This window comes from Ursus arctos, unplaced genomic scaffold (assembly GCF_023065955.2).
Source record: "Ursus arctos isolate Adak ecotype North America unplaced genomic scaffold, UrsArc2.0 scaffold_18, whole genome shotgun sequence".
NCBI classification, from domain to species: domain Eukaryota; kingdom Metazoa; phylum Chordata; class Mammalia; order Carnivora; family Ursidae; genus Ursus; species Ursus arctos.
Window position 1 is genome coordinate 10,282,803 of NW_026622852.1, and position 24,078 is coordinate 10,306,880.

The window sequence follows — 24,078 nt, forward strand, 5'->3', positions numbered from 1 at the left end:
AAACCTCGGGAAAGTATTAAGTTTCTATATAACCTCGAATTACGTGTATTTTGGGCTCTGTTGTAGTGTTACATGTTTGAAACCATGGTTTCATTAATATGAAATGGAATACTCTTTATTTAAAAGTTTTTCATAGTTTCTTCTATCACATATTCCTCATTCCCTTCTGCCCCATTGCCCCCAGATTTTGCTCTGCATATGGTATACGAATATTGCAAGTAATATTTCCATAAAAAATGCTAGTATATAATCAACATGTGTATCATAACATCTTTCTAAGTGCAATAAAAACATATTGATCATGGAAAATTCATTTAATTTTATAGCTGTATATTCTAATATGTTCAATAGAAAAAATATACAGTTTTCAGAGCGGGCAGCTATGTAAATATGTTGAGAGTGTTTTTCCTTTTACCACGTAATCAAGTTGACATACACTGTGAAGTTCAAATTGAACAGTTCTCTCTTGGGTATTTTTATTTGTTCCTCACATCAAATTTCATGGAATACTTTAAGACAGTCCTTTGTACAACAGCATGGCTTAAAGAAAATCTATTTATGGATTAAAGAAACATCTAATTTTAATAAACTTGGTGTTCTCTGAATTTGGAATTCTGAATTCCTATAATTGCAAATATATATATATGCTAATATGTGTATTAGCATATGTATATGTATATATGTATATATATACATATACATATATATATATACACATATATATATATTACTTAAACATTTTGTTGTGACAATGTAGTCTGTAAGCTAAATCACAGAACAGAGGATATGGCATCTAGGATATCCACAACTTTGCCACTGGGCTTGGGAAATTGCTCACACATAATGCAAAAACGAATTTGCACAATGCCAAAATATTGGCAGGTTTGAGTACCCACCAGTAGGAAAACCATGAAGCTCCGTAATGTTGCATCACCATATTAGGCATATATGATTGTCAGTTTTTAAAAATATGAATTTGACTAAATCGGCTTTTTGTTGTCATTGTTCAGTCTTTTCCTCATGGCAAGTGGAAAGCTTAACCTAGGTTATTTCTAGTGCATCTTGTAGCTCTGAAAATTCAGAGATGAATGGGAACAAGATTATAGTCTCCAGATTCATATTGTGTCTCCAAAACATGGCTGCTAATTCAGGAATCTGTCCTGTCTATGATCTGCGACCATGGACACATGTTCTTATAACATGAAGGAAAGTTAATTTGAAACATTATTTACAGTTTTCAATTTGTAATTTACCATTGAATTTTGGTCTTCGGTATTTTCATCCAAACTTTTAATTTAGTTTTACTTTTATCAAAGTGTAATTGGCATACAGTATTAGTTTCACGTATGCAACATAGCGATTCAACATTTGTATACATTAAGCAGTGACCACCTCGATAAACCTGGCTACCATCTGTCAACATACAAAATTGTTCTGATGTTAACTATTTTCCCTCTGCTGTACACCCAAAATTTTATTTCATTATTAAGGCCAAATTCAATCTACAAGGCTGATAGAAGAGACTAGTAACTTTGCCTGTTTCTAGTCAAGGTCATAGAGGGTTTTTGTGCAATTACAACACAAAGAGCCTATGTAGAAAGGAAAATATTATTTTGCATAGTATGGCCATTCAAAATATATCTCCACCACTATGATTTTTTAAATCTCTTTCCTTAGAAATCAAAAGAATGAAAGCTCAGCCTTTCTAGCACATTTTAAACCAATAATGTAATCATGGCTTCTTTTTCTTTCTTTTTCACTCTTTTAAAAATTTCAGTTATTTATTTATTTTTTCATTCCTCTTTTCTTTTTTTAAAACTTTGAAGATATCCTTAAGATTTTTATCGCTCTCTAATTTATGGCTGGCAATATAACTAAAGATAAGAGTTAAATGTGGAAATATACCAGTGAATGTGGTTAGGTTTTGTGCTTTTAGAAGGAGTACAATAATAACCAAACCTTATTTTTCAATAATAGCTGCTTATACAAAATGTGTAACAGTTGTTGTAAGGCTTGGGTTTTACTAATACCTAATTTTAATTTTTTTTCTAGAGACAAAGAGTGTGTTGCTAATCATATGAGAACAGTAGAAAATATGCTTCACAAGGTACTATAATTTTCCTTCAATATCATTCAGTTTGTGTTAAGATGTTGTTTTGCTAGTCATTAATTTTATTAACCTCAAGATACTTTAATTCATTCTGTAACTTTCTTTAAAAGTAAATTAACAAGAAGATCCTTCCAAATGACTAAAAGTTTATATTATACAGTGCTATATTTCATAACTTTCTTTAGAATTCACTTTATGTACTTGATAAAACTATAAAAATAGTGGTTTCTCCCAACTGGTATAATTGCACTTGAGTTATTTGTGGTCTTTGCTGACTGAACCAGAGGTCATTATGATTCTTAACATGTCTCATAATGATAAAATGTTTGACCACACTGTCTAACCTCTTACCACTCTCAAACCTACTATCCTATATATGTATATATAGAGGAGCCATAATGTATTGTATTTGGCAGTACTTTTCAAGTTGTAATTTACCTTCTTATAAGAATGCACTCTTAAACTAGAAATTGAATATATTTAATAATACGCTATTATTTTCAAATTTGGTTACTTCTGTATGATAGGCTTAACATTTAATTTGTAGTGATGAATAGCATTTAAGGATGTTATATTACTAACAACTTAATGTATTAACTGTATATTTTTTTAGCATTCCAAATTCAAAGATATGTTCATTTCATTATTTAAAAGTAGAGAAATGTGATTTATGTGTGTCTATTATTGTCTAATAGATGATTTGTTGGAAATATAATTGCCTAGTACTTTTATGATATATGGAATTCATGAATGAATCATATTTATAATAATTTTGGGCATCAAATTTATTATATAATTTTGGAAATCACTTAAAAATATCCAAAACAAACCCTTTTAAGGGGATATTGAATAAACATTAGCAAACTAATATTTGATACAGTTTAACATTTTAGAAACACTAGGCCTCTGTATTCTTTTGCTTTTTTTTTTAAAGATTTTATTTATTTATTTGACAGAGAGAGAGCAAGAGAGCACAAGCAGGGGGAGCAGCAGAGGGAGAGGGAGGGGGAGAAGCAGGCTCCCCGCTGAGCAGGGAGTCTGATGCAGGACTTGATCCTAGGACCCTGGGATCATGACCTGAGTGGAAGGCAGACGCTTAACCGATTGAACCACCCAGGCGCCCCACTGTGTCCTTTTAGATATTGAAAGTAACTAGCATTATTTCATATCACCAAAAACGCTTTCAAAAAAATCTAATATTCTGAATGCTATGTTTTTAAAGTAGAATTGTTTGAAACTGTGATTTCTTCCCCTCCCCACTTAAAAAAGTTTGGTCAGTTAGTATAGTTTAAACATAGTCACATCAAATCCGTATATGCTAGAAACTTGAAATTTGATTTGTAGGAAAAGAGACTTCTTTGGCTAGATTTTTTTTTTTTTTTTGTACTTGGTGAGCCCTTTGATAGGAGAAATCAATCATGTTGTACGTGTGGCATACCTTTATATACAGTTAATGTTGCCTTGAAATCCAATTGTTTGTTCATCTTCCCAGCTACAGGAAAAAAATGTTGGGTGGCAGCTACCTTGAGGAAGGGACTTTGACATCAGTGAAAAACCATCATCAGTGTGGAATACAGATGTTGTGCCTTATTCTTTCATTATGAGAATGGCAAAATATGTATTTTAAATATAATCAAGACTGACTGCAATAGGACAATTATAATCATATAGTTCTTCAGTTGCAGTTCATCTTTCGATTTTTGTGTCATACGTAGAGAAAGATGTCTTTAGAATTGGCCTAGAGCCACTGCAGATTTACTTTTGGTTTATGGCTTTTTTCCCCTTCAGATTTAGTAGTTAATTATTTTGATTAATGTTTCTGGAAACTTCTATTTATATAGTGGTTTCAAAATTACCAATTACTTTTCAAGCTTGATGTGGAAAATTTAGGAAAGGCTAATTGATTGTTGGGCTAATTCTCTTTTCTGTGAAGTTTGGGTGAGAATGAATGGGTGCTATGAAATGACCCAGAGAGTCACTCTGAGCTCTCAGGGAGGTGCTGCCTGCTGGGCCTCATGCCAACTTTTGCAAGTTTATTTTTCTGGCCACCTCAGACTGTCCGGAGGCATTTCGCTATTTTGGAGAAACTGGGCTTAGTACAGAAGGAGGATCTGGGCTCTTTCATGGTAAAAATAGTTGTGGTTACATCTTCAGTCCGGTTTATTGTACGTAGCCAAATAGTATAGCTATTTATATATCTTAAGCACATGTGTTTTCAAGGTTTGCACCATTTATTCTGGAATAAAATTAACTTCTACCTGCTGAATTGAATTTTAATACTAACTTCTGACACAATGATCAAATAGAAAGAACTTGTTCTCATGAAGACATTATTTCTTTTTTTCTTTTTAATGACTTATTTATTTATTTTAGAGAGAGCAAGAGAGAGAGTGTGGTGGGGAGAGGCAGAAGAAGAGGGAGAGAGAGTCATAAGCAGACTCCACCTTGAATGTGAAGACCAATGCAGGGCTTGATCTCACCTGAGGTCATGACCTGAGCTGAAACCCAGAGTCAGAAGCTTAACTGACTGTGCCACCCAGGTGCCCCTGGACATTATTTCTTTTCTTGCATCTTAAAGAATCTAAACATTTGAATAACTTAAATGTTTGTTTTTTGGAAAAGCAATTACATTTTATTGATATTAGTTAATTTTTAAAAATTTGAGTATAGTTGACATACAATGCTACATTAGTGTCAGGTGTACAACACAGTGATTTGACAAGTCTATATGTAATGCTATGCTCACCACAAGTGTAGCTACCATCTGTCACTCTATAATGCTATTACAATTTTATTGACTATATTCCCTATGCTGTGCCTTTTATTCTTGTGACTTATTCATTCCATAACTGGAAGCCTGTGTTTCTCACTCCCCTTCATTGCTTGCCACTTTAATTCAACGTAGTACTAGAAGTCTTAGCCACAGCGATCAGGCATGAAAAATAGAGGCATCCATATTGGTTGAAGTTAAAAGAAGAAGTTAAACTATCACTATTTGCAAATGACATGATACTATACATAGAGAATCATTAAAACCACCAAAAAACTACTAGAATAAATGAATTCAATAAAGTTGTAGGATACAAAATTTTTTTTTTTTTTTTTTTTTTTTTAATTAATAATGATTTTTTATTATATTATGTTAGTCACCATACAGTACATCCCCGGTTTTCGATGTAAGGCTCGATGATTCATTAGTTGTGTATAACACCCAGTGCACCATGCAATATGTGCCCTCCTTACTACCCATCACCGGTCTATCCCATTCCCCCACCCCCCTCCCCTCTGTAGCCCTCAGTTTGTTTCTCATAGTCCATAGTCTTTCATGTTTCATTCCCCCTTCTGATTACCCCCCCTTCCTTTATCCCTTTCTTCCCCTACTGATCATTCTAGTTCTTATGTTCCATAGATGAGAGAAATCATATGATAGTTGTCTTTCTCTGCTTGACTTATTTCACTAAGCATTATCTCCTCCAGTGCCGTCCATGTTGTAGCAAATGTTGAGAACTCATTCTTTCTGATTGCTGAGTAATATTCCATTGTATATATGGACCACAACTTCTTAATCCAGTCATCTGTTGCAGGGCATCTCGGCTCCTTCCACGATTTAGCTATTGTGGACATTGCTGCTATGAACATTGGGGTGCATATGGCCCTTCTCTTCACTACGTCTGTATCTTTGGGGTAAACACCCAGTAGCGCAATGGCTGGATCATAGGGTAGCTCAATTTTTAACTTTTTAAGGGACCTCCACACGGTTTTCCAGAGTGGCTGTACCAACTTGCATTCCCACCAACAATGTAGGAGGGATCCCCTTTCTCCACATCCTCTCCAACAATTGTTGTTTCTTGCCTTGTCTATTTTTGCCATTCTAACTGGCGTAAGGTGGTATCTCAGTGTGGTTTTGATTTGAATTTCCTTGATGGCTAATGATTTTGAACATTTTTTCATGTGTCTGTTAGCCATTTGTATGTCTTCATTGGAAAAGTGTCTGTTCATATCTTCTGCCCATTTTTTGATTTGTTTATTTGTTTCTCGTGTATTGAGTTTGAGAAGTTCTTTGTAGATCTTGGATACCAGTCCTTTATCTGTAGTGTCATTTGCAAATATATTCTCCCATTCCGTGGGCTGCCTCTTAGTTTTTCTGACTGTTTCCTTGGATGTGCAGAAACTTTTAATCTTGATGAAGTCCCATAAATTCATTTTATCTTTTGTTTCTCTTGCCTTTGGGGATGTGTCATGAAAAAGGTTGCTTTGGCTGATGTCGTAGAGGTTGCTGCCTATGTTCTCCTCTAGAATTTTGATGGATTCCTGTCTCACATCGAGGTCTTTCATCCATTTGGAGTTTATTTTTGTGTATGGTGTGAGATAGTGGTCAAGTTTCATTCTTTTGCATGTAGCTGTCCAATTTTCCCAGCACCATTTATTGAAGAGACTGTCTTTTTCCCACCAGATGTTTTTTCCTGCTTTATCAAATATTAGTTGCCCAAAGAGCTGAGGGTCCATTTCTGGGCTCTCTATTCTGTTCCATTGGTCTATGTGTCTGTTTTTGTGCCAGTACCATGCTGTCTTTGTGATCACAGCTTTGTAGTACAGCTCGAAGTCCGGCATTGTGATACCCCCAGCTTTGTTTTTCCTTTTCAACAGTTCCTTGGAGATTCGGGGTCTTTTCTGGTTCCATACAAATTTAAGGACTATTTGTTCCAGTTCTTTGAAAAACGTTCTCGGTATTTTGATCGGGATAGCATTGAAAGTGTAGATTGCTCTGGGTAGCATGGACATTTTAACTATGTTAATTCTTCCGATCCATGAGCATGGAATATCTTTCCATCTTTTTATGTCTTCCTCAATGTCTTTTAAGAGTGATTTATAGTTTCTAGAATAAAGGTCCTTTACGTCTCTGGTTAAGTTAATTCCAAGGTAACGTATGGTTTTTGGTGCTATTGTAAATGGGATGGATTCCCTGATTTCTCTTTCTTCGTTCTCGTTATTCGTGTACAGAAATGCAACTGATTTCTGAGCATTGATTTTGTATCCCGCCACGTTACTGAATTGCTCTATAACTTCTAATAGTTTGGGAGTGGCTTCTTTTGGGTTTTCCATATAGAGTATCATGTCGTCTGCGAAGAGAGACATTTTGACTTCTTCTTTGCCGATTTGAATACCTTTGATCCCTTTTTGTTGTCTGATTGCTGTTGCAAGGACTTCTAGTACTATGTTGAATAATAGTGGCGAGAGTGGGCATCCTTGTCGTGTTCCTGATCTTAAGGGAAAGGCTTCCAGCTTTTCCCCATTGAGAATAATATTTGCAGTAGGCTTTTCATAGATGGCTTTTATGAGATTGAGAAATGTACCTTCTATTCCTACACTCTGAAGGGTTTTAATCAGGAAAGGATGCTGTATTTTGTCAAATGCTTTTTCGGCATCGATTGAGAGGATCATATGGTTCTTGAGTCTTTTCTTGTTGATATGATGTATCACGCTGATTGATTTGCGAATATTGAACCACGCTTGCATCCCAGGTATGAATCCCACTTGATCGTGGTGGATAATCCTTTTAATGAACTGTTGGATTCTATTAGCAAGTATCTTGTTGAGGATTTTGGCGTCCATATTCATTAGGGAAATCGGTCTGTAATTCTCCTTTTTGAGGGGGTCTTTGCCTGGTTTGGGGATCAAGGTAATATTGGCCTCATAGAATGAGTTTGGTAGCTTTCCTTCTGTTTCTATTTTTTGAAATAGCTTTAGGAGAATAGGTATTATTTCTTCTTTGAATGTTTGGTAGAATTCCCCAGGAAAACCGTCCGGGCCTGGAGTTTTGTTATTTGGAAGGTTGTTTATCACTGACTCAATTTCTTCATAATTAATTGGCCTGTTTAAGAAACCAATTTCTTCCTTTTTCAATCTTGGTAGTTTATAGGTTTCCAGGAAGGATTCCATCTCTTCCAGATTGCTTAGTTTATTGGCATATAGCTGTTGATAAAAATTTCTAATAATCCTTCCAATTTCAGTGGTGTTCGTCGTGACCTCTCCTTTTTCATTCATAATTTTAATAATCTGGGTCCTTTCTCTTTTCTTTTGGATAAGTCTTGCCAGTGGTCTGTCAATTTTATTGATTCTCTCCAAGAACCAGCTTCTAGTCCTGTTGATCTGCTCTACTGTACTTCTGGTTTCTGCTTGATTGATTTCAGCTCTAATTTTGGTCAACTGCTTCCTCGTGCGTGGATTAGGCCTGTCCCTCTGTTGCTGTTCCAGCTTCTTGAGGTGAGAATATAAAAACTGCATTTTAGATTTTTCTATTCTTTTGAGTGAGGCTTGGATGGCTATGTATTTCCCCCTTAGGACTGCCTTTGCAGTATCCCATAGGTTTTGGACTGTTGTATTTTCATTCTCATTGGTCTCCATAAATTGTTTAATTTGATTTTTGATTTCCTGGTTTATCGAGTCATTCCTGAGCAGGATGGTTCTTAGTCTCCAAGTGTTTGAGTTTCTTCCAAATTTTTCCTTGTGGTTGAGTTCCAATTTCAGAGCGTTGTGGTCTGAGAATATGCAGGGGATAATTTCAATCTTTTGGTATCGGCTGAGACCTGTTTTGTGTCCCAGAACATGGTCTATTCTTGAAAATGTTCCATGGGCATTAGAATAGAATGAGTATTCTTTGGTTCTGGGGTGTAGTGTTCTATATATATCTAAGAGGTCCAACTCGTCGAGTGTGGCATTCAAAGCCTTTGATTCTTTGCTTAGTTTTTGCCAGGGTGTTCTGTCTATTTCTGAGAGTGGAGTGTTGAGGTCCCCTACTATTAATGTATTTTTATCTATATGTCTCTTTATTCTGGTTAAGAGTTGGCTTGTGTATCTTGCTGCTCCCCTGTTGGGGGCATATATATTTATAATTGTCATATCCACTTGTTGAATACTTCCTTTAAGAATAATATAGTGCCCTTCTGCATCTCTAACTATAGTCTGTAGTTTAAAATCCAATTTATCTGATATGAGAATTGCTACCCCAGCTTTCTTTTGAGGTCCATTTGCGTGAAAGATGGTACTCCATCCCCTTACTCTCAGTCTGAATGCATCTTTGGGTTCGAAATGAGTCTCTTGAAGACAGCAAATGGATGGGTCATTTCTTTTTATCCAATCTGCAACCCTGTGGCGTTTGAAACCAGAATTCAAACCATTAATGTTCAGGCTGAGTACTGAGAGATATGCTTTTAATTCTGCCATGTTGTCAGTAAAGTCTTTGTTTGTATTGGCTGTGACTTTCTGTTTTGTATCACTCTTGGGGCCTTTTTACTTTTATAGAACCCCCCGTAATACCTCCTGTAGGGCTGGTTTCGTGGTTACGAAATTGGCTAGTGACTGTCGATTCTGAAATGTCTTTATTTCTCCATCAATTCTGAATGACAGCCTTGCTGGATAAAGGATCCTTGGCTGCATGTTTTTCTCTGAAAGAGCTTTAAAAATGCTCCCCCAACCCTTTCTCTCATTCCAGGTCTGTGTAGACAGGTCTGATGTAATTCTGATGCCTTTGCCTTGGTACGTGAGAAATTTCTTTGCCCTGGCCGCTTTCAATACTGTTTCTTTGGATCTCATATTTGCGAATTGCACTATGACGTGACGTGGTGTAGGTCTGTCATGGTTGAGCTTGGGAGGGGTCCTCTCTGCCTCTTGGACACGAATTTTTGTTTCCCTTGCTAGATTAGGGAAGTTTTCAGCTACAATTTGTTCAAATATCTCTTCTAGACCTCTGTTTTTCTCCACCCCCTCAGGGATGCCGATGATTCTAACATTGGATCGTTTCGTTGAGTCAGTAATCTCCCGTAGCCAACATTCGTGGGCGTGGATTTTTTTAAGACCATCTTCTAATTTTATTTTTTCCTCTATTAACCCATCCTCCAATTCACTAACCCTTTCCTCCGCTTCCGTGACCCTGGCCGTCAGAGCCTCTAGTTTTGCCTGCATTTGGCTCATAGAATTTTTAATTTCTGTCAAATTCGCTCTCATTTCCGCCCTTAGGGATTGTATATTCTCAGTAATATTTTCCTGAATACTTTTTTCAAGTCTACTCATTATCTTGACCATTGTTACTCTGAATTCCATTTCTGATAATTTGGTTACATCCATATCCGTTACTTCTGTGGCAGAGGCCCCTGACTCACTGTCTTTTCTTTGCTGGGGGGGGCTTCTCCTTCTTGTCATTCTGATGAAGAGAGGTTGCGGGGTTTCCAGAGCCCAAAATTATTGACTGGGTCCCAGGCCGTGCCTCTTGTTTTATAGGGATCTTAGAGATGTGGGCTTCTTCTTTAAAGATTTTATTTATTTACTTATCTGAGAGAGGGAGACAGACAGTCAGCAAGAACGAAACAGAAGCAGGGGAGTGAGAGAGGAAGAAGCAGGCTCCCAGCGGAGGAGCCCGATGAGGGACTCCTTTCCGGAACGCCGGGATCACGCCCTAAGCCGAAGACAGGCGCTCAATGACGGCGCCACCCAGGCGCCTCCGGTTGTGGGCTTCTTGATTTTTCAGCCTGCCTTCTGTGTTCTGGGGGAGGGGCCTGCCGCGCCGATACTCAGGCAACCCTGTTTGGTTAGAGTCTCCGTGTCCCCTGCGAGGGAGGATGGGGATGGGCACTCTCTGAGCCGATATTTCCAGGCTTTTGTTCTCTGGCGGCTTTCCCTGGCGGCCGGCTATGCCTCTTCTGAGGGTCAGAGCAGCAGAGGCTGCATTGTCGCAGAACAGAGGGATTGCGGCCCGTTCTCCACTGATGTTCCGGCCACTTTAACTCTGTTACTGTTGGTGCTGCTCAACCCTGCGGCGTCCCGGGATGTGCGCACCAACTCGGCGACCCTGCCCTCACTTCCAGGGCCGGCGCGTCTCTGTCCTTTGTGTTTCTAATGCCGCCAGCCACCGGCCGCCCAGTCTCTGTCCTTTGTGTTTCTAATGCCGCCAGCCACCGGCCCGCGCGTCTCTGTCCTTTGTGTTTCTAATGCCGCCAGCCACCGGCCGCCCCGCGCGCTCCCGGGTCTCCCGGTCTCAGTCTATGCCCGGTGAGCACACCTCGATTCCGGAGTTTCGTGAGAAGCCTGGTGGCGCGCGCACCCGGTTCAGGGTCTCAGTTTGCTGTTTCTCGGGTGCCGACCGCGAGTCCGCCCGCTCCCCCGTGCAGGTGGCCCGCCAGCCGCCAGCCGCCAGCCGCCCCGCGCGCGCTCCGGGAGTTCCCGGTCTCAGTCTGGATCCCGTGAGCACACCGGGATTCCGGTGTTCCGGGAGATGCCTGGTGGCGCGCGCGCGTTCACGGCTCACCGGTCTCAGTCCGCTCTCTCGCGGGTGCCCTCTGTGTGTCCCCCGCTCCCCCGTGCAGGTGGCTGCCGCTTCCCGGCGCCCAAACGCGGCGGCTCCCTCCCCCTTCCGTTTATCTTCCGATATCCGTGCACGGTTTACAGCTCCCCTCTTCGTACCTCAATACTCAGCGCTGGAGATGTTCATTTGTAGAGATCCAGATGCATCATCCTGCGTCTCAGGCTGATTCCGTGGTTATTTAGGCTGGTCTGGTACCTATCCAGCTCGACTCAGGGGACCGGCTGAAAAAGGGGTCCCCTACTCCTCCGCCATCTTAACTCCCTCCGTAGGATACAAAATTAATACCCAATCAGTTGCATTTCTATAAACCAATGATGAAATAGCAAAAAGAGAATTTAAGAAAAGAACACCATTTACACTTGCACCAAAAAGAGTAAAATACCTAGGAGTAGACTTAATCAAAGAGGTAAAAGACCTATACTCTGAAAACTATGAAACACTGTTGAAAGAAACTGAAGGTGACACAAACAAATGGAAAGGTATTTCATTCTCATTAATTGAAAGAATTGATACTGTTAAAATGTCCATATTACCTAAAGCAATCTATAAGTCCAATGCTGTCCCTATCAAAATACCAACAACATTTTTCACAAAATTAGAACAAATAATACTGAAATTTGTATGGAACCACTAAAGACCCCAAATAGTGGAAGCAATCTTGAGAAAGAAAAATAAAGCTGGAGGTATCACAATTCCAGATTTCAAGATATATTTGTTAATCTTTAAACTTGATACATTACCTTCAACTTTTCAAATCCTGAAATTGTATTCTACAGAGCAGTTGACTGGATATTATTTTTTAATTCCCATTTGGGACCGATACTATTATTTAATAAAGAAGGCCAGTCATTTTCATCTAAAAGCATATACCTCATTTCAAAGAAACAGATGTTTTATTTTAATTATATGTAAATATATGTATGTATATATTATGACTTTTTAATGTAGGTCAGAAGTTAACTTTTTTATTAAGAATTTTTTTGGGTTAATTTCAGGTTATTGAAGTTAAGAAAAATAACAAGAGAAAACAAAATCATAATTTTCCATGAGGTGTACTTTTTTTATACACATGCCTCTTTATTCAGTTGAATTCTCAACTGTTTTGAAAAAACCAGAACTATTGAACTTTAAAAAAAAAATCACCATTTTAACCATTTTAAAGTGTACAATTCAGTGGCTTTCAGTGCATTTACAGTGCTATGCCACCATCATAACTATGTTTTCAGAATATTTTTATCACGTCAAAGAGAAACCCAGGAGCCATTAAGCAGTCACTCCTATACCCTCCTATTCCATTCTGTGGGTTTTCTTTTTACTTTCTCAATAACGTCCTTTGATGGACAAAAGTTTTTTTAACTTTGATGAAGTCCATTTTTTTTTCTTTTGTTGATCATGGTTTTGGTTTTATATCTAAGAATACATTGCCAAATCCCAGGTCATGAAGACATCCCCAATGTTTTCTCCAAAGAGTTTTATAGTGCTAACTCTTATATTAAGGTTTTGGTCCACATTGAGCTAATTTTTGTATATGGTATAATTCAAAGACTGAATTTCATTCTTTTACATGGCTACCCAGTTATCCCAGCACCATTTTTAAGTATTTTCCAGAGATTTTATTTTTTTATTTGAGAGAGAGAGAGAGAGAGAGAGAGAGAGCGCATGCACAAGCAGGGAGTGGGAGGTGGGAAGGGGCAGAGGGAGAAGCACACTCCCTGCTGAGGAGGGAGCCCAACTCAGGGCTCAATCCCAGGACGCTGAGATCATGACCTGAGCCTAAGTCAGATGCTCAACCTACTGAGCCATCCAGGTGCCCCATCCTGGCACCATTTACTAAAAAGACTCTTTTTTTCGCCCATTCGGTACCTGTGTTGAAAATCTGTTGACTATATGTGTTTGGTTTTGTTTACGGACTCTCAGTTCTGTTCCATTGATCTATATGTTGTCTGTCCTCATATCAGTACCACACTGTTTTGATTACTGCAGCTTTATAGTCAGTTTTGAAATTAAGAATTTTAAGTCTTCCAACTTAAGGTTTTTCTTTTTCAAGATTTTTTTTTGACTTTTCAAGGTTCCTTATAATTACATATGAATTTTAGGATCAGTTACATATGGTTTAAGAATATGAAGAAGAAGGCAATTTCCATCTTAATATTAAGAATTAAGAAGATAGTATTTCCATTTTAATATTAAGTCTTGTAATCCATGGCATAGGATGTCTTTCCATTTATTTAGATCTTCTCTAATATTTTTCAACAACTTTTGTGGTTTCCAGTGTACAAGTTTTACACTTTCTTGCTTAAATTTATTCCTGAGTATTTTATTCTTTGTGATGCTATTATAAATGAAATTATTTTCTAAATTTCGTTTCTTGGTTCTTAATTTCTAACATTTAGAAATATGACTGATTTTTATATGTTGCTTTTATATCCTGCAACTTTGCTGAATATTTTAGCTCCAATAATTTCTTTTGAGGATTCTTTAGGATTTCCTATATATAAGATCATGTCATTTACAAATAAAGATAGTTTCACTTCTTTCTTTCTGGTTTGGATGCCTTGGTTTTTGTGGCTATTGTTGTTGTTTTCTTCTTTTTTGTTTTATTTTTAATTTTTTGGTCTAATTGCCTGGCTAGTACTTCCAGTCCTAGCAATGAGATGACAACAGATATCTTTGCATTCTTCCTAATCTTAGGGGGAAATCTTTTGGTCTTGCACCATTAAGTATGATGTTAGGAGCATGTCCTTTATCAGATTGAGTAAGTCTTTCCTGTTCCTAGTTTTTTGAATTTTTCTTATCATGAAAGGTTATTGGGTTTTGTCAAATGCTCTTTCCATATCATATGGAATGATCTTTTTTTTTTTCAATTTTCATTCTAGTAATGTTGTGTACTACATAGATTCATTTATGTATGTTGAGCCATCCTTGCATTCCTGTTATACATACCACTAGGTTATCATGTATAATTGCTTGAATATGTTGCTAGATTCAGTTTGCTAGTTTTGTTTGTTTGTTTGTTTTTTGTTTTTGTTTTTTGAGGATTTGGGGTCTGTGTTCATAAGGGATATTGGTCTAGAGTTTTCTTGTGATATCTTTGGCTTTGGTATCAGAGTAATACTGGCTTCATAGAATGAGTTAGCAAGTGTCCCTGGCACTTCAGTTTTATGGGGGAGAGTTTGAGAAGGATTGGTGTTAATTCTTTAAACATTTGGTAAAATTTACCAGTGAAGCTATCTGGTTCTGGGGTTTTTTTTGTTGGAAGTTTTTTTTACTTATTTATTAATTATTTTTCCTTGTAATAGATATTATTCAGATTTTCTGCTTCCTTTTAAGTCCATTTTGGTGATTTATATGTTTCCAGGAATTTGCTTAGTTCATCTAGGTTACCTAATTTGTTGACATAAATTGTTTATTTTCTTAGTATATATATATTTTTTTATTTCTGTAAGGTCATTAGTAGAGCCCTCACCTTTATTTCTGATTATAGTAATTAATTAATTAATCTTTTTTTTTTTTCTTGGCAAGTCCAGTTATGGTTTGTCAATGTTGTTGATCTTTCCAGGGAACCAAATTTGGATTTCTTAATGTGCTCTGTTATTTTCCTATTCTCTATTATCTCTCCTCCAATCTTTATTATTTTCTTTCTTTTGTTTCTTCGGGCTTAGTTTGCTCTTCTTTTTCTGTGTTCCTCAGGTAGAAGGTTAGATTATTGATTTGAGATCTTTCTTCTTTTTTAATGTAGGCATTTGCAGCTAAAAATTTCTGTGTGAGCACTGCTTTCACAGAAGACTGTTTTCGTATGTTATGTTTTTGTTTTCATCCGTCTCAAAGTATTTTCTAATATCCCTGTGATTTCATCTTTGGCCTACTCATTGTTTAAGAGTGTGTTGTTTTATTTCCAAAATATTTGGGCATTTTCCAGATATCTTTTGCAATGGCATTCTAATGTAATTCTGTAGGGTTTGAATAGCTACTTTGTTTGATTTCAATTCTTTTAAACTTAAATTTTGCAATATGGTCCAGAATATGTTCTGTCTTGGTGAATGTTACATGTACATTTAAAAAGAATGTGTATTCTGCAGTCGCTGTGTAGAATAGTCTATAGATATCTATTATGTTGGTTTACACTGTTGTTCAAGTCTTCTAGTTCCTTGGATATCTTTTGTGTAGTTCTATACATTAATGAAGTGAGATTTTGAAGTCTTCAACTATTATCATTGAACTATTTCTCTGTTCAATTTTCTCAGAGTTGCCTTTTAAATTATATAGAAAAAAAAGAGGAGTTACAAATAAAAAATACACTATTGCTGACTTTTATATATACTTGTGCAGTTTCCTTTACTGGTGATCTTTATTTCTTCATGTGAATTTAAGTTACTGTCTGTAGTCCTTTCATTTCAGGCTGAAGGACTCCCCTAGGGCATTTTTCCTAGGGCAAGTCTAGTGGTAATGACCACCCTCAGCTTTTGTTTATCTTGGAATGGCCTAATTTTTTCTTCCTTTTTTTTTAAAAAAAGATTTTATTTATTTATTTTTGAGATAGAGAGGAGAGAGGGTGAGTGGGGGGAGGAGCAGAGGGAGAGGGACAAGCAGACTCCATGCTGAGCATGGAGCCTGATGTGGGGCTCGATCCCACAACCCTGAGATCATGACTTGAGCCAAAATCAAGAGTTGGACACTTAACTGAGTGAGCCACCCAGGCGCCCCTTTCCTTCATTTTTGAAGAATATTTTTGTTGGATATAAAATTCTTGGTTGACAGTTTTTTTCCCCCTTTAAGCGGTTTGAATATGTCAACTCCAAAATTTCTATTTGGTTCCTTTTTATGCTCTCTTATCTCTTTATTTATATTTTCTATTTTGGAAGATATTGTTTTCATGGTTTCCTTTAGTTATTTGTATGCAGTTTCCTTTAGCGCTTTAAGCATATTTAAAATAATTGATTTAAGGTCATTGTGTGGTAAATCCAATGTTCAGGCTTCTTGAGTTCCTATTAGTTTCTGGTTTTCTTATGTATGGGCCATACTTTCTTATATTTTTGCATACTTCATAACTTTTTGTTGAAAAGTGGGTAATTTGAATAGTACAATGTGGCAACTCTGGAAATCAGATTCTCCGCCATCCCTGGTGTTGCTTGTTGCTGCTAATTCTAGTGGTTATTGTTTGTTTGGTGACTCTTCTGAACTAATTTTTTCAGTTTGTGTTCTTCTTTAGAAAATATTTATTATTGAAGCATAGTTGACACACAATGTTATATTAGTCTCAAGTATATAACATAGTGATTTGACAATTCCGTACATTACTCAGTGCTCACCATGATAAGTGGTCACCATCTGTCACCATAAAACAGTATTACAATATTATTGACCATATTCCCCATGCTGTACTTTTCATTTCCATGTAAAGTCTGTATTTGTCAGGTATGGCCACTGAAGTCTCTGTTCTGTTAACTTCATCATCTGCTAGTGTTTCAACAGAGATTTGCTTAAATGCTGAGATTCAGGTGTTTTTTTTCTTGTTTAAATTTTTGCTTGGTTGCTGTAAACTTTCAGTTAGTTTCTAGAGTTCTGAAAAAGTTGATTCTGACAAGTTCTGTCAGGGTATTCATTTTTTTTTAAGATTTTATTTATTTATGTGAGAGAGAGCGAGTGAGAGAGCACAAACGGGGAGAGCAGCAGGCAGAGGGAGAGGAAGAAGCAGGACCCCCGCTGAGCAGAGAGCCTGCCACAGGGCTCAATCCTGGGACCCAGAGATCATGACCTGAGCTGAGGGCAGATGCTTAACTGACTTAGCCACCCAGGTGCCTCACTGTATTCATTGTTTTTGTGGAGGGACTGGTTTTTGAAGTTCCTTATTCCACCATTTTTGCTAACATCATTCCCTAAAGTCATACACTTTTATTTTCCTAATGAATTTACCAGTAGGTTTCTAATATTACTAGTAATATGGACTCTCAGGAATTGATTTTTTTTCTTTAAATTAAGAGGTTCTACAAACATGCTTTAGTATTTCTATTGTGAGAAAAAGAGGAAAAGTACAATAATTATATTAGAATATAATTCTATATTAGAATATAGAGTTATATTAGAATAACTTTCAGGATAGGGTAGTGACTGGATGTATAGGATAATATCTGAATTATTTAGGGTTAGGTATGAGAAAATTAAGTATTTTTTGGGTGCTAACCAAGTACTTAACAGAGAGACGTCTTGGTTTATTGTAGCTATGGGTGAAAGTAAGTAAATTTAGGTAAAATTGGAATGTAGAGAAGAACGAAATTTTTTTGTAGTCATTTTTTGTTATTGTTGAGTTAGCAGAATGGCTGGATTCTTGAGTCTTTTAGGGATTGCTTGAGTCCTACAAGTTTGGAAGGGTTAACTATCGCATTTCCTGTGTATGATTGTAGTGTACTATGAACTTTAAAGGTACATCTGAACATTGAGTGAGAAGTCTTAGCTGCCTTTTCAGGAAAATGTCTAAAGGATAAAACAAGAACTCACAATCCAGAAGCCTCAAAAGACTCTAGAGGACCTTGCATCTCTAAACCCTATAAATTTATCAGGCTGAATGATACTGGACAATAAGTCACAGTAGTTTTTGCTGATACCCTTGAGATTCGTTTCTACAGTAAAATTACTTAAAACTTATCCAATATTTAATATAAATAGTTGAGTTCCGCAAATGCTTTTAAAGTGTATATTATATGCCAGAATTTGTACCAGTCTTTGGAGAAACAAACAACCAACCAAAAAATATATATATGGAGAGAGCAAGTCCCAACATATATATATATATCAAAATCCCCCTCTCTCTCTCTCTCTATATATATAGAGAGAGCATAGTTCATATATATATATATATATATATATATATATATATATATATATGGCATAGTCCTTTCCCTCAAGGCAGAGGCACAGTTAATTTCAGTATACCATGGTAAATATGCATCCATAAGATACAGTTCCACATCCATGGAGATGCAGTTATTCATCTATGAGGCATACTTAGAAAACCCACAGGTTGGCTGGAGGTTTCTTAGAAGAGAATTAATGCCTGGATGGGGCTTTGAAGTATGAAGAAAAATGGGAAAGGCGTTCCAGCAGAGAGGATAGCGTGTGCGAGGAAGGGCACGGAGGCTTGAATAGCCAGACATCCTCACTTCAGCAGGAAGTGCAAGGAGAGTGCAAGAGAGGAGGCTGAATGAGGCACTCGGAAGCCAAGTCATCGAAGTTGTTTTTCTTTTTTGGCCATATGAAGGCCCTTGGATCTTTATCATGGAGGCAGTGGGAGCAAGCTGAGTTTAAGCTAGGGACTGATATGGTCAGATTTCCGTACAGAATTTGGGCTTCAGAGGGCATATCTGCAGACCGGATATCGTGAGTAATGAAGGCGGTTTTAAGAGCCAGGGGTCTGTAGACCTGATGAAAGCAGGAGAAAGTTTGGACCAGGGTAGTGATGATAGGTGGTGTTAGAGGAAAGGATGTGAAACTTATTTAGTAAAATGGCAAACAAGGATGAGAAGGGCAGGGGAGGATGACAACTCCCAGGATGGGGCAGTGTGATTGACTGATTGACTGATGTTGGGAATACAAGAAGAGGAGCAGGCTTTTTTTTTTTTTTTTTTTTTTTTTTTTTTTGGTAGGGAGAAGAAGGGAGACAATGATGAGTTTTGTTTTGGAAATACCCACGTTTGAGGTAATGTAGAGTGATCAGCGGGATATGTGAGTCTGGACCTTAGGGAAAAAGTCAGGCTAAAGATAAAGGTTTGAGATTGATTAACGTAATACTCCCTGGCAAAGGAAGAAGGCAGTGCAGCAATTGACAGGAGAAACAAGACATTATAGATAAATGGGAGGCTAGCAAATGCATTTTGAGAGATTAATTATGCCACTAGAGTTTGGAGTCCTTGAGGGATGGAATTCTGTCTCCTTAATTTTTATATCCTCAGCATCTATCACAGTGCCTGGTACCCAGTAGGCACTTAATGAATGTTTGTTGAATGAGTCAAATTCTACCATCACCCAGTCCCTAAACAAAGCTGAAGGCATCTCTAGATTTCAGTGGAAGTCTTGCTGATATTTCTTTGTTTATTTGATTGCTAAAAATAGCATGTGTATTTATTTTGCCTAATCAAGAGCTAGAGGAGAAAGCCTAAATTTGATTATAAGAATGTCTCTAGGAAAGAGAGGTATGCTAGCGAGGAATTTACAGGGTGTAATAGTCCTGTTGCAACCTGTTTTTAGCTGGTTCAACTCCTGTGAAGTAGAAAGATGAGAACTTTCGTTGGAGTGGATTGTGGAATAGATTAGAATCAAACAGAATCTGACAGGTGAAGACACTGTCTTGCCAAATCTTTAAATATGATTTTATAATCTTAAAGATGGTTAACCCAAATATTTGCTAATACATAGTTATCTTTTGATTTTTAGTTTTCAGTATATTTATAAGGATAGAAACACCACAGAATAGCTTTTAATTTATAGAGCTGACAGTATTTTAAGAGTTGAAATATGATTTAATGCCTCTGAAAACCCAATTGTAGTGACTTCTTAATGACTCTCTAAATGTTACTTGTGGTCTTTGAACTCCTCTGCATTCTTAGTTTCTGGATCCCGGTTCTGAAGATCAGCTGTGCGGGACATACAGGTGTTAGCACAGCTGGCTTGCTGATGACAACTCTGTCCATATAGCTGTCTTGTGTGTCATCATTCATACTGTTCAGTGTCATTCTGACCTAGCCAAGCTAAAAATGGTACTCCAGCTCAAGAGGGATTTAAAAACCTTGACAAACGAAAGATAAGACACTACAGAATGTCATGTACGTGTGCTTAACAGGTTTTAGCCTAAACACATCTAAATAGCTAATTTCAGTTGTGCCTTGGCCTTTATCCTTTGAAATAATTTACCCTAGGAAAGAAAATATCTCTGTGTGGAGGACTGTTAACAATTCATAAACACATTTCTCTATTCTCAAGTATGGGTTTTGTGTTAGTTTAAAGAGCTCAAGGTCACAGTAATCTATTTGTGGGGTGCATTCTATGGTATGTAACCTACACCATGGATTTATCATGCTGCCTAGTGCCTTTATAAACTGCCCATGATCAAATCACCCTATCCTCCAGCCCGATAATTTGATTTGAGGGTTCAGTTTTTCAGATCCTTAATTGGGATGTAGCCAGCTTGATAATTTGATTCAAGAGATCCATTTTCTAGGTCCGTAATTGGGATGTAACTATTAATGCGTGGGGTGGTGGTGGTGGATTTGCCCGCTTTTTCTGGTGACAGCATCTGGCAGTCATTGGAGTGTTCTGGCTCTGCTCCAGAGTTGTAGGTTAAGTTAAATAACCTGCCAGCAAGAGAAGGCTAGTTTCTCCCTTCCTTCTTTTCAAATGATGAGTGCCTGTGTTTGCTGCAACGTCAGTGGACTGCCCGCTTCTGCTGAGCGCCAGGGTCTCCTTCCCATGGGTGTAGAGCACAGCAGGAACTGTTGGTGTATCCTGGGACATCATAGCTTGGGAATCTTCCGTGTGAGATGGTGACACTGTGTAAGGATGATTGCTGCACAGGTAACTTGTCTCTCAGGGTAGCAATGTGGTGTGTGTGTGTGTGTGTGTGTGTGTGTGTGTGTGTGTGGCAGGCCATGGGAGAAAGAAAGCAGGAATGAATGAGAATGCCCACAGGTCCAGGGAAACTACTGAGGAAAATAAGGATGTTTGAATAATATAGTCTCCATTGCTTCTCACAAAACTACTTTTACGAAACATACACATTTTTGCTAAGATTGCCAGACAAGGCACCAAGGCAATTAAAAAAAAAAATAGTGTTGTTGTTTAGGTAGGGAAATGGAAGAATTACCAAAATCCTAAGCCATTTCCCCAAGCATTAACTGTTGATTGTAGCTATTAAGAGGCATTAGGATTTGGTGCTAAGAGCGCTGGACTCGCATCCTCAGATTAGGGATGGTAATGACTGTTTCTCAAGGTGGATGGCAGCGTCAAGGGAGGCAGTGTGAAGAGTGCTCTGAAAAGCATAAAGTACTTCTGGAAGTACCAGTGGTACTACTAATAGAAATATGACTCTATCCATTTCATTAATTAAATAGTTAAGGAAAAAGTAACAGAGGAAAATATCCATTCAGATCCGTGAATCTGTTGTGTTGACAAGCTTGAAGCCCTACTTCTCTCAGTAGGCACATACCAGAGTCCTGGAGCTGCTAATGATCTTTTTTATCATATTCTCTCTTTCTCTGGCCTTGTAGAATTTGTGAGTTTGGAATGACATTCTTATTTGATCACATACTTCCTACGAGCCTCTGTATGCAGAGCGTTTTTCTTGCTACCAGTGTTATTACAGAGTTAACTCTGGCTGATGCCCTTCTCTGTCTATTTACAGAAGGCTCTCCAGTATGCCTATTCTACCTGTTTAACCAAATTTTATGTTGATGAGGTACTAGAGTATGTGCCAGGAAAGTTAGACCCAGTCACGTTGTATAGCAGACTACATACAACTCGAAAATATATCAGGAGATAGTGCACTTATCTTATGAAACACTTGAAACAAAGAAGCCAGAAAGTGTCTGTGAAATGCAACCCTGTGTTACTGATAGAAGGTTGACCCGCTAGAAATTGTTCAGCTATTCTCTGGTGAGATGTGGTTATTTAAAAAACTTGACAGATGGTAAAAAATATTGTCTTTCCTTCTATACCTTTAAGGCAGAGGATGGCCAGCATTTTCTGTAAAGGGTCAGATAGTAAATATTTTAGGCTTTGTGGACCATATGGTCTCTGTCTCAACTATTCAACTCTGTCACGGTAGCAGGAAAGCAGCCAAAGACAATCGGTAAATGAATGGGTGTCATGTGTTCCAATAAAACTTTATTTACAATAACAGGTGGTGGGCTGGATTCGGTTCCCAGGCTGTAGTGTGCCAAATACACACTGCTCTCTAGTGCGGAGGTTGAAAAATAGTGTGCAAGCTGCTTTAGGGTAGGATGAAAAAGAGAATAAAGAGAGAAGGGAAAGCCATGAGGAAGCAGTGGTGGTGGAAAGCAGGGCAGAGGAGAGCGTGGGACAGGAGACAGGGAAGTGGAAACAAAGTAGAACATGTACGGGGAGTGATAAGAAAGGAGGTTACAGGAAACGCTGTAGAGGTCTCTGCCTGATGACACTGTGGTCAGAAGGGTTATTTTGAAGCCACGGATGCCATACTTAGATCAGTAATAAAATCTTCGCTAGATCGAGGGTATGATGTGAAATCCTAATTATCACTTACTTTTCCTAGACGTTTAAGATTCAGGCACTGTATATATCTTTTTATATGATAAGAGTACTTGAATTTCTATCTACAATCCTATTACTTCTTCCTTAGTGTCCTGGTGGTAAAAACACAGCTAGTGCCACGTTTTGTGTGTGTGTGTGTGTGTGTGTGTGTGTGTGTGTGTGTGTTTTAATTTGGAACATTAGGTCCAGAGGCATTTATAGATGTGCGTGATACAATATACACGTTCATGTTTTGAGAGTTGAGTTTTTCCGAAAATGACTAATGTAATCTCATAGTTGATATGTCCACCAGGAATAGCTTTTTTTGTATTATGGTGGGAGTACCAAAAATTAGAAAATAAATTGGCGGCCTGTGAGTAAAGGCCAATCAGAAGAATAGGAACATGGGTCTTCTGAATCACTTCCGTCTGGAACTCGAGTGTGAAGATAAAATAAATATGTATTTCCTACCAATGTTTTGACTTCTTAGAAAGTTTCATTTATTTTTCTCTATCCACCTCTTGTTTCTCTCGTGTCTTATGGCATATCTGTTAGAAATATGTGCTTTCTGAAAGTATGTAATGGGAAAGGGAGAAAGCAAACTACTTTCCTAAAAATCCAAATTTCAGAGTGTAGTAGTGGAGGTATGTTTTCTTTATTCTTTGTCAAAATATTATGAAGTTGAACAGTTGTATAGAATGTTATGAAAATGTATGCAATTTAGCAAATGAGATTTATATTGTGAAGTTGTATGAAAAATTCATTATATGTTAAGTATGAACTGTTACCCATTTTAAAGTAGAAAAACATTATTATATATACTTTATCACTCACAACTCTAAATAAATCACAGTGAAAAGGGTATAGAATCTTAATTAAAAGATGAATGATGATGTGCTGTAACGGAATTAAAGACTGACTTTTGAAATTATAATTTCAAATTAATTTGAAATTTGAAATGATCATTTAATGTACAGACAGGTGGCAGTGATTGTTTTAATCTTAATTCACACTAAAATCTGTGTTTTAAGAGGTGTACCTACTTCTCTTGTTATGGAAAAAAGTGATTTTACTATTCTAATATTGTTACTTCAGAATTCTTTTGGCAGTAAAGAAATGTGTTTTAGATTCTCGTGTTTGAAAGGAATCATTTTATATCCCAAAGAAATCTCACTTATCTCTTTTCTGATTTTGGTTACTTTGTTCTCAGGCTGACTGTTCTATGTTTTTCATGAACAAATTTAATGCAATCCAGGGAGAATATTTTTTCTTACTGTTCTGGGTTGAATCTCTTTCCCGTTTATCCTTGTTCACACCCTGAAAATCAGGCCTTCTTTCCGCGCCCTTCTGAACA

General features: G+C 37.5%; 1 protein-coding gene across 3 annotated transcripts in view; it reads left to right on the top strand.

Annotated features, from left to right (window-relative positions):
- The window catches only part of CCDC171 (coiled-coil domain containing 171), a 300,691-nt gene that overhangs the window by 200,703 nt on the left and 75,910 nt on the right, over positions 1-24,078 (top strand). For all 3 annotated transcript variants that reach the window (XM_048223031.2, XM_057313447.1, XM_026506501.4), the window contains one exon: positions 2,053-2,107. In XM_048223031.2, the coding sequence (XP_048078988.1) occupies positions 2,053-2,107 (55 nt within the window). The remainder of the gene's footprint in view (positions 1-2,052; positions 2,108-24,078) is intronic.